Source organism: Phoca vitulina, unplaced genomic scaffold, assembly GCF_004348235.1.
Source record: "Phoca vitulina isolate PV1807 unplaced genomic scaffold, GSC_HSeal_1.0 scaffold48, whole genome shotgun sequence".
NCBI classification, from domain to species: domain Eukaryota; kingdom Metazoa; phylum Chordata; class Mammalia; order Carnivora; family Phocidae; genus Phoca; species Phoca vitulina.
In genome coordinates this window covers 4,903,478-4,914,872 of record NW_022589751.1, presented here as the reverse complement: position 1 = coordinate 4,914,872, position 11,395 = coordinate 4,903,478, and the positions used below count along the sequence as shown (strand labels likewise).

The following is an 11,395-nucleotide window of genomic DNA, read 5'->3' as shown; positions in this document are numbered from 1 at the left end:
TCATTTAAAGGAACTCTCGAAGATTGACAAATTATCCGACAACGTAAAATTGTGGAACTACAGTTTACATCGGTGCTTCTCAGACTGTGACAAAGGGCCAGTCTCGCCTCCACCCCATCCTACCGTATCCTACCCCGTCTCCAATTCTTCGCAGACCCGTACGTGGTCCCTTGTGCATTACCGGTAAGCAGCTCTGGCCTCATAAAACTGATTTGACAACGACTGAATTGCCCTGTACTCAGCTGAATAAGAAGAGTCCACTGATTGGAGGCTTAGATATCCAGACAATACCAAAGTGCTATAAACGTTTCTGAACAGTTTCCAATTTCTGTACTTAAACAGTACATAGATAGTCTCTGGTCTATGGACCACACCTTGATTAGTCCTTCTTTACATGCTTTCTTTCCTGATTTCAGAAGGGAATTTTAAGAGGGCTCTGTTCCATGTGGTAGCATGCAATTCTCCTTTTGGTTAAATTTGATAAAGAAGAAATATTTTGCTTTTTTCCAATACTTGGTATTTCCTAAGTAAGAACAAAAGAATTTTTTACTTCTGTAAACAGAACAAGGTCATGCAAAGCAAACTCTGCTTTTCATCAGAAAATCTAGTGTTAATTTTGCAGGATCATACAGGCATCTTCACCTATGACCATTAAATCTAGATTGGTCAGAAATGTGACCAATGTGTGGTGAAGGTGAATAAGATCACTGATTCTTTGATGTCACCATTAGACTAAAGAGGGCTTCTTTCTTTGAAAGTCATGGTGCTCTTGTTGTGAACTGTACCAATTAAACTTCTTTTCTCATTTTCACCTGAGGCCTAGGTGAAGAGGAAAAGAAAGGGGGAAAAAGAAAATGAATAGATAAGAGTAACTGAACTCTTTACTGAGGGCCAGCTAATTTGGCCAGCCAATTTGGTAAGTATTTACTTAGATATCTTATTTAATTTTCAAAGCAACTGTGAGTTAAGTACTAGTTTTTTGCTTTTGTTTTTGTTTAGCAACATCTGCACTTTACATCTGAGAAATCTATGGCTCAGGTAATAGGGATAGAGCTACATGTAGATCCGGGCAGTTTGGCTCAATTTTCCCTTCCTGTACTGTCTGCTGGGCAAGGCAAGCAGTGGGGAGAGTTGGAGGTTGGGAAGGGAGGAGGGAGAGATAGGATGGGATGGTGATAGGGGAGAAGAACAAGGAAGAAGGGTCAGAAGTTAGCCTGCAGGGGAAGCTGAGGCAGCAAGGATCCAGAGTTTGAAGGAGACCCTGAAAATTTCTGCCTGGAAAATAATAGTACTGTATAATTACTCTATGTACTTTGTGTCCATTATCTGATTTATCCATTTTGTATCCACTTTGTAGCCATTATCTGATTAATCATCACAACCAGCCAGTAAGGGAGATACTGTTATTCCTATTATATCTGAGGTCAGAGAAGATAGCTGGCTCTTGAGTCATTTCCTCTTCCTTGGGGAGTTTAGAAAGAAAGGGTAGCTTTTGGTATCCAAAGCAACCTTTGAGCCCTTCTAGTTCTCTCCAAAGGGCTGTCTTTCTTGAGCTGGTCCCCAAAAGTCAGTGTGTGTTCAGCTAATCTTTGTCCTTATCCTCTTTTCACTTGGTTCCCCTTTCGTAAATGAGCACTTCACTGGGCCCCTGTCCTCTGGCAGCTTATGATTGAGGTGGGGGGCAAGGCAAGAAAGCAGTATTATAACATGATTTGCACAGGTGTGTCAGGGGCATCTGGCAGGGTCTTCTTTCCCAGATCGAGGGGGAGTTTGGGAGATTTGGAGGAGATAAAGGATGTTTTCCTGGAAGAGGGAATGCTTGATTTAGATTTTGATGCATGGAATTGAAAAGTAACAAGATGCAGAGGTTTGGGGTTTATCCAGAACTGGCACAAAGTAGACAGTGCTCAGTCAAAATTTGCAGATTTAATCAATGAACCCATGAGCTCTTGTTCACCTTCATACCCACATCATCACAACTGTAGCTGTTGGATGTGTTCAGTTATCTAAACACATGGCCAGAAATGCACTGAACTGTGCATGTGGTGTGCTGGCATGATACACCAGCAACCCCAAAAGAACCCCCGCTCTTATTCCCAAGGATGGAGCACTTACCGGAGCTCCTGTGCAGATTGAAAAATGGTACCCTTCCTCTTGTGTTTGTATTTGCTCCCATTCACCACATGGCTGGTAAGTCTGTGTAGTGAACAATCTGCCCAGCTTCTCCCAGAGCTCCTGATAAAACATACTAGAGTAGTTAATTGCTAAACCTAGAATTCTAATGGGACTCCATAAGACCTCACCAATCCAGGAAGCCTCTCTCAATTATTCCTCTCTCATCTTCTTGTCTTCCCCTACAAACTCCCATTACTGACCTGATATCTTCCAAATTTATCCATCTTCTGAGCCAGGGTAGTCTATCCCTGTTTGCAATGTTAGTTGTTGTTGTTGTTGTTGTTGTTGTTGTTGTTGTTTTTTAACATGCAATTAAAATGAAAGTGAAATTTTTTTAATATCTATATTTCTATCAAAAATTTGAAAATGAAAAACAGATGGAGAAGGCTTGTATATTATAAAAATTAGCCTTGTGAAAATAAAGAATATTCTTACCTCTTTTAGATGCAAAGTATGCCTGTGACAAAAGAATACAACTTAAGAAGACATTAGGAAAGAAATTGAAGGAAGAACTGGTATTTAGAAAGATGTGTGATGATAAAACTTAATGAATGGAAAGAGGAGGACTGAAATTTCAATCAGAGTTGGTTTTTTAATACAAGTAAAATAAGTGGTTCTATTCGTCAGGGTTCTGCAGAGAAACAGAACCAAAAAAGTGTGTGTGTATCATATTAGTGATTGGCTCAGGGGATTATGGAGGCTGACAAGTCCCCAAATCTGCAGGTGGACAGCTGGAGGCCCAGGAGAGCTACTGATGTAACTCCAGTCTGAAGGCCGGCAGGCTCAAGACCCAGAAAGAGCTGATATTTCAGCTTCAGTCCAATGACAGAAAAAACACAAAACAAAACCAAAAAACATTGTCCCAGCTTGAAGGCAGTCAGGCAGAGGAATCTTCCCTTACTTGAAGAAGGATTGGACCTCTTGTTCTATTCAGGCCTCCAACTGATGGATGAAGCCCCCCCCCCCCCCATATTAGGGATTTTAATTCTGCTTTACTCAGCCAACTGATTCAAACGCTAATCTCATTCAGGAAAAAAACCCTCATACACACCCAGAATAATGTTTGACCAATATCTGGGTACCCTGTGGCCCAGTCAAGTTGATAGATAAAATTACCCATTGCAGTGATGCTGCCTTGAAATCGTGGCATATTAAGTGAAAACAAAAATTGCTCAGGCAACTACAACTTCTTAACCGGAGGCAAGTTTACAAAGAATGTTTATTGAAAGCAAAAGAAAGAACAGGTCCTAAACAGAAATTAGCACTTCTGAACATAGTAACTATAAATTCTATGGCTCAGTATGTTGGAAATACAGCTTGGAACTTGCAGGATAAATGACATTTAAAAATCAAGTTATTTTGGGCATTTTCTATTGCAGTTGATAATCAAGTAGATATATAAAAGCTATTTGTGTTGTTGAAAATTTCGATATGACTAAATATCATCTGGAAATGGTGCCCCAAAAAAGGCACATGATTAGGAAGTGGCTTTTTTTGTGTGTATGGAGAAGAATTTTGAGAATTTTAAAGCAGATTTGTCAGAATTGGTAACCATGACTACAGATGGGATTCCTGCAGGGGTCATTTTTAACATCAGACTTAGGAAACATAAGCACAATGTGACAAGATTTTGTAAAGACACAGAATTTTAGCCAATTTATTGTACCATTGACTAGAAACCATTTTGAGCTCTAAACTTAAATACTATACAAAAATAATAGCCATGGTAGTTAACCACACAGTTCATGCTCCAAATATCTGTAAATGGATGTAGTGGATACTGAAAAAATTTTGAATTGCAGAAAGGGATTTCCTTGTTAATGTTATCAAGGAAAATATCTTCAGCTTGGCTCATCAAGGAAGACTGGGTCAGATTTAGTCTCCTTTTGGTTGATGATATATCTCCTTTAGATATTCTTTTCTACCCCATCTCCCTTTTTAAAAAAATCACATAAACTGATTTGTTCATACATAGCAAAATTGTGTCTTTGGGAAATTCATCTGGCTAGGAATAATCTAGGTCATTTTCTGCACAGAAACTGGTTTCCAGCTATGAAAATTATGGTCTAACCTCATACTGTAACATCAAGACTATGATCCAAAAAAGGTATTCCGATTTAAGCATTTAAGCTTTATGATAATACTGCTTAACTTGTCTTTTTCAATTCATATCATTACTATGAATGAAAATTACACAAGGAAGTTTTGCTATTTAAGGACCTACATAATAGCCTCAACCTTGCATCTTGGCTTGGAAATCGTAAAATATATATATTATACTTTACAGAAAATGTTTGATGAACCATTCTTTAAATCAGTGTTCTGCAACAGTGTTGATGCCCTCTCTTCTACCTCCCAGCCAACCATGTATTTTTTTTGGGGGGGGGGGCTTGAAAATTTATGTGGTTATTTTTGTAGACTTAGTGTTGTCACAATAATTGAGAAGTGGGATGGCTGCTACTAGCTTTAGCAGGAAGGGCCCAGGGATGCTAACTCTCCTGCAATGTATGAGAAAGTCTTGTCGGATGAACACTTGCTCCTTGTCTGGCATGGGCAAAGCTTGTTTATCGTATTTTTGCATCTAGAACCTAAACAGGTTTTATATATAAATGCACAGCAATTTTTTTCACAATTTTTTTATTTACACAGAAGTTTCCAGGAATATAACTATTGAGTAAACAGACTATACTTTACTTTGCTTGGAATTATGAGTTGGTTAGAACTGCAAGAAAACTAGAGGAGTTGTTCCTCATTTCAAAAAGTCGTGTCATTGCAGTAATACTGCTGCTGTTATTTGGGTTGACAATGCAGGCCCCCTGCATCACTCTGCATTTGTAGCACTCACATTTATGGTGACTCACATATATACATATTATCCTTATAGATATACATATACATATATCATCATCTTTTATATATAATCTAATACATGTTAAATAAGTAAATATATATATTTAGGCTTTACTTACAAATATTGCATGTAAGTTAGAAATACTGACAATATTCAGTTAGTTATTTTAAATCTAAATTTAGGGCGCCTGGGTGGCTCAGTCAGTTAAGCATCTGCCTTCAGCTCAGGTCATGATCCCAGGGTCCTGGGATCGAGTCCCACATTGGGTTCTCTGCTCCGTGGGGAGTCTGCTTCTCCCTCTGCCCCTCCCCCTGCTCCTGCTCTCTCTCTCTCTCTCTCTCTCTCAAATAAATAAATAAAATCTTTAGAAAAATAAATCTAAATTTAAACATATTAGAATCTAAACATATTTATTTAAAAAGTGTCTCGCATATTTATGGAACCCTGTCCCCTTTCCTCCAGTCTACCAATGCAATATCTAGTTGAACTGAGATGTTAGCTCTGTGAATTCTTTGGTTTCCCCAGTCCGGTCCAATGCCTCTTTCTGTGGGCTCATCTTTAGTTCATACCTATACTATGAGGCTTTGCATATTGTACTACAACTTGCAGTATTAGACACTCAGTAAATGTTGACTCAATCAAAAAGTGGATGCTACGAAGAACTTCATTTTACTTTTAATTAGTCCTTCAGGTTCAGAGCATGAAAGCCAACATTGTTGAATTTGTTCCCTGACAAAAGCTCTCCGTGGGAGTTTTTCTCTTTGTGGAATTTGTATTGAGGAATAGATTTCCCACTAGGGGGTGCGCATGTACCACTTATATTTCAAAAGAGTCCTAGCATGAAAAAATTGAGTAATTTAAAAATAAGCGTTCTTGGATCTGTTCTTTGATTTTCTATTTATCTTTCCTTATGACATTTTTTAAAGGTTATATTTATTTTGTAAAGAGAATGAAAATTTTCTAAATGGAAGGAACAAAAGAAAAGAAGTACATTTTTGTCGGCAGCCCTAACAGACAATGCAAACAAAGGTAGCATAATTAAAGGATGCATATATCTAAAATAAAACAAAACTCGCAATTTACTTTTAAGCTGAGGAATTCTTTTACATCATGAATGACACTTGGTTGTAGGCATTGTTCTGCACTCAGTTTATTTGACAAATGTTTATTGAACACCTAGCACATGGCAGAAATAAGAAAATATCCTTGTCTTTGGGAAGTTCACAGTCTAGTGGGAAGAGAGTCGGGTAAATGTAAAGCATATTGCACTGGTAGATGCTAGAATAAAGATATGAAAAAAATGCTTCAGGAATCTAGAAAGGATAAAACTAGCTATGGTAAAAGGGGTCATCACAGAGAAAGGGGCGTTCCTGGTTCCAGCCTAGCTAGCGGCTCTTATCCCAGCTGAGCCTCCCCAGTGTCTGTTGACAGATTTTAGTCATTGTCATGAGGATGGGTGTTCTGACTTCTGTCTCTGTGCTATGCTCCACAGCCCAACTGGTGGCCATAGGGTAGTATTTGGATATTTATATGTCAACATCTTAGCACAACATTTGCCCAAGCATTCTGGTTTTCCTAGTCTTTCCTCATCCAGTTCTGGGATCAAGGGACACCCCGGCGAATAGTTTAGTTGAGTGAGGCAATGGGGTGTAAAAGTGAGAAGCTGAAAAACTTTGGAGAAGTAAAAGAGTAACTCTGTAGGAAGTCAGCTCCATTGGGCATTGGAAATTACTGGAACCCCAGTCAGCATGACATTAGTATGCTTAACTGACTAGTGAGTTGCCAGTGGATCCTATGGCATAGAAAGCTTTATTTTACTTGTGTTTCTTAAAGCAAATCTAGATTGTCAGAATATGCTGGTTTTAGGGGAAAAGACTCTTCTAAGCTTATGTCCTATGGATGGGTATGTGTGCGTCTGCATAAATACGATTAAGCATATGCTTGTGGATGAGCTAGATGAGTACCTAGAGGGAGGAAGAGCTTATAAAAAGACGGTAATTCATGTTGTAGGACTCGGCTGCTCTTCTCTACTACCCCAGAGCAGTTTTGAGAGAGGGAGATTACCAGTTGGAAACATCAGAAAGCTATAGTCTCAAGTGCCCTCATTGACAATTTTATGAGACTGCTGTTATAGGAAGTGAGAGTCTAGACAGGTTTCATACTTCTTAAAGCAGCAGAGTTATTTTTTAAGTAAAAGAAATAAAAGGGATGAAAACGAACAACACAATTTGATTTAAATGCCAACACTTCTCTTATTCTCTCCAGTGTAACTGCTAAAGAGTGGGTGGGCAGGGGGAGGGTGAAGGAAGCAACACCTTGGTATGGATTTTCAACACTAGGAAACCAAGGACAAAACAAATAACACATTTAGGTGAGTGTTTAGGTATTTTATGGACATTTCATGAGGCTCTACTTTTAGCTTTTCATTACAAGAAAATTATGGAAACGTATACATGAGATTTTTAGCGTTTTTATGAAGAGAGGATTATTTGTTAGTCAAGGTTAGAGGGAAACAAAGAATTCCAGATAGTTCTGTCAGGATTCTGGAATAATGATAGATGAAATCTACACTCAACATAAGCAAGGTAATGCTGCAGAAGCTGAGATTTTCAATAACCATGTTTATGCATTGTGACAGCTTATAAATTAAAAACCTAGCAACTCTAAGGAAATACACCCAGCCATCACCAAGGATAATGTGATAGAGGTGACTGCTCTATAAAAAGGGGAGTTTGGACCTGATGCTATATGGAAAATGGAAGAGGAAGTCAATTTGAAAGTAGTATTTTACTGATTATTTGGTGTCCTACAATGAAAAAATGAATGCAAAAAACATCAGAAGCTGCTATGAAATAAGTAGCCCGGGTAAGAGCTGGTAGGAGTGTAGGTGGCAAATTATATTAACTGTAGATTCAAATAATAAAACTATTGCTTTTAAATTCTTTGTATAATTCATTAATGTGGGATATTATTTACGAGAGCCAAGACAGAATGTAAGTTGGCCTGATTACTCAGGGGGGGAAAAGAAGAGGAAAGTCAAAATAAGTTAAAATGATTGAAGAGTTAAAATAAGAAAAGTCAAAAGCAGCTTGTGAAATTACCCCCTTAAAGAATTTTTAAGAGTCCTCGAGACAATTCTAAACTCAAAACCAGAAAATTGAACCATTTCAGTGTAGTCATATATGATCTTGGCTAAGTCATTAAACTTCTCTCAACCTCTATTTCCCTCTCTGTCTTGAAGGGTAAACAAATGGTTTCTTAGATGCCTTCCAGCTGCAAACTAGTTTTCTTTTGTCTGAAATTATGTTTAACACTAACATTAAGTAAGATTGAAGACATTTCCTCATCCATTTTCTTAACCACTAAATGGTATTGCTTTGCGGCCTATGTAACTATCTTCCACCCTTCCTCTGACTCAATGTATTGATCTGCTTATTTCAGAGGAGAGACCCTGACATGTTCATAGTGACCATTAGCCCACCATGTAGGGATTTTTTTTTTTTTTTACTTAAAAAATTCTGGTTTTGAATGTGTAGAGGGAAGAATATGGGCATACTAATCAGATAAACTTCGGTTGGAAACCTATTACCAGCTGAATGCAGTAGCAACTGTGTTTCCTTATCTGGAAAAATAGGGCTAATACCCACCTTGAAGAATGAGAGTATTATTCAGCTCTCAGATCAATACATTTTGAGATTTCTGTTCCCTTTCTTCCTATTTATAATCTGCTAGGGCCTAACTAGAAAAGAAAACAGATTTGATTATTTTTAGAGTCTTTAAAGAAATCACTGCTGGTTTCCAATAAAACCTTTATACAAAATGGAGTGAAGTAAGTCTCACAAATAATAAAAATCAGCCACTCTGACAGGGTTTGAATACGAAGGGGATCTTAGGCAATAGGCACTAAGTCAACATACACCTCCAGGATTCTTCTGCAGAACATTATAACCGGTCATTTCTTTGCTTACGGGCAAGATTTCCAGAATACCATGGGAAAATTAACCCTCATTTCAGTGTATTAAGCTTTGAAGTCAGAATATAAAAACAGCCCTGGTCTATTTTCAGAGCCCGAGAGGCCTGTTTCTAGACGCTAGAGGGTTAGTCACAATGGGTTTAAGCCCCGTGTTGGTCCCTTCCTCAGAGCCCCCAGCTCCTCCTGGGTGCCAAATCCTGAAGGCATCCCACCCTCTCCCTGCTTTCTTCTGAGCTCCCACCCCCACCCCATTCGGATGCTTCTCCTTTTCTATCTTCGCTTTCTCTCATAAGTGGGCAAAATAGGAAACGGAAGTATCTGTTTGTTGCTTGGTGTAGTGCTCAAAAAGGTTTTTTAATTAAGAAAAAAAAAAAAATCCTCTCCAGGTTGTTCATTTTGCAATGAGTCCGAGCGTCCGCCGGCCCCCCGAGTCCTCCCCCATCCAAGTGTCGTTCATTCTGTGAGGACGCTCGAGTCTGTCGGAGGGGGTCCGCGCCTCCAGCCGCACAGAGGGATCTGTGAGCGAACGGGCTCGGGATCCGGGGAGGCGCGGGGAGCACCGCCCCCCGCCCGGCAGGGAGGCGCGGGAGAGGCGGCGGCCCGGCGCAGCCGGGGAAGCCCGTCCCGGGAGCCCGAGGGGCACGGGCAGTGGCAGTGGCGGCAGCGGCGGCAGTGGCGGCGGCGGCGGCGGGGACGCGGCGTGGCTGCCGCAGGGGAGCGGCGGCGGCGGCGGGCGCGAGGGGCGGGGCGCACTCCGCAACTTCTGCCGCTGCCTCCGGGCGCGCTCGGCCGAAGCGCGCGGTTGGTGCGCGCTGCGGGCTGCGGGGCGGCCAGCCGAGCCGTGCCCGCGGGCCCGCGAGCTGCGCGTCCCGGACGTCCGTCGGTGCCGGAGGCGCCTCCCGCAGGGAGTCTCGGCGCGGCCGCGCTCCCGCGTGGTCCGCAGCGGCTGGGGCCCCGGGACGTGCGGGGCCGCGAGGCCGAGCCGAGGCGCCCCCCAGCGGCCGGCGCGCGCTCCATGGCTGGGCCGGGCGGAGCGGAACCGGCGAGGTGAAGCCCCCCGGGCCGGCGGCCGGAGCGCGTGGCGGGGGCGCCGGCTCCATGGGCAGCAGCGCACAGCGGCACGATGATGGACGTTAACAGCAGCGGCCGCCCGGACCTCTATGGGCACCTCCGCTCTTTGCTCCTGCCGGAGGTGGGGCGCGGGCTGCCGGACCTGAGCCCCGACGGCGCCGGCCCGGTCTCGGGCTCCTGGGCGCCGCACCTGCTGCGCGGGGTCCCAGAGGTGACGGCCAGCCCGGTGCCCACCTGGGACGCGCCGCCGGACAATGCCTCCGGCTGCGGGGAGCAGATCAACTACGGCAGAGCCGAGAAAGTTGTGATCGGCTCCATCCTGACGCTTATCACGCTGCTGACGATCGCCGGCAACTGCCTGGTGGTGATCTCGGTGTGCTTCGTCAAGAAGCTCCGCCAGCCCTCCAACTACCTGATCGTGTCCCTGGCGCTGGCCGACCTCTCGGTGGCCGTGGCGGTCATGCCCTTCGTCAGCGTCACCGACCTCATCGGGGGCAAGTGGATCTTTGGCCACTTCTTCTGCAACGTCTTCATCGCCATGGACGTCATGTGCTGCACGGCCTCGATCATGACCCTATGCGTGATCAGCATCGACAGGTAAGGGCCGGGCCGCCCCGTCCCGGGGTCCGGCTACGGATGTGCTGGCAGCTCCACCGCGAGCGCTCGCCTTTCCGGGGAGGATAAGCCAGACTCCTCGGCGGGATGAAGGGCTGCGCCTAAAACATCAACCCCCACACATCAACCCTACACCAACCGAGCAACTACAGTTACAGTATAGCCTATATACACCTTTAAAAAAAGAGCCCGAAATGTTCTAGTTTACTGTAGTGAGGGTTTTAAGACCAAAGTTAAAGTATTTTAAGCATTAGCAGTTCCAGCACGGGGTCCCTTGGCTTGGTTTTTAGAAGGAAGGGATTTGATCCTTTCTGAGCTCGACAAACCCTTGCTGTGAGTCTGAAAGTGTCATTTCTTACTTTAAGAAATCAGTCGTTGAAAAGCCTTCTTGCTTCCAGATTGTGGGAGCTGCCCCCAGGCAGGGGACTGAGGAGGGTTCCAGAATTGGGGGTTCTACATGTCTAAACGTTGCACCCCTATGATTGCTGATTCTGAATCTCATTCTCCTGGACGTCTGATTTTAGTGTTTGGAAACGCTGTCTGGGTCCTGCAGGCTTGCTGACTGGAGCCTTACTCCCTGTCTGAATGGTTGGTTCTAGCCTTTCATCATATCCCTTGAGAATCTTCTCTTGAGAACTCCCCAGTGGAGTAATTACAACAGAGACTGACCATCTGTCAGAGATACTGGGGGAAAAATTCTGGTAAAATTC

General features: G+C 43.1%; 1 protein-coding gene across 3 annotated transcripts in view; it reads left to right on the top strand.

Moving 5' to 3' along the window:
• The first annotated feature begins 10,038 nt into the window (after positions 1-10,038).
• HTR7 (5-hydroxytryptamine receptor 7) overlaps positions 10,039-11,395 on the top strand; it is a 77,493-nt gene continuing 76,136 nt past the window's right edge. For all 3 annotated transcript variants that reach the window (XR_004302689.1, XR_004302688.1, XM_032432384.1), the window contains exon 1: positions 10,039-10,667. Coding sequence is in view for 1 of the 3 variants with exons in the window: in XM_032432384.1 (XP_032288275.1) it covers positions 10,123-10,667 (545 nt within the window). In the remaining 2 variants the exon portion in view is untranslated. The remainder of the gene's footprint in view (positions 10,668-11,395) is intronic.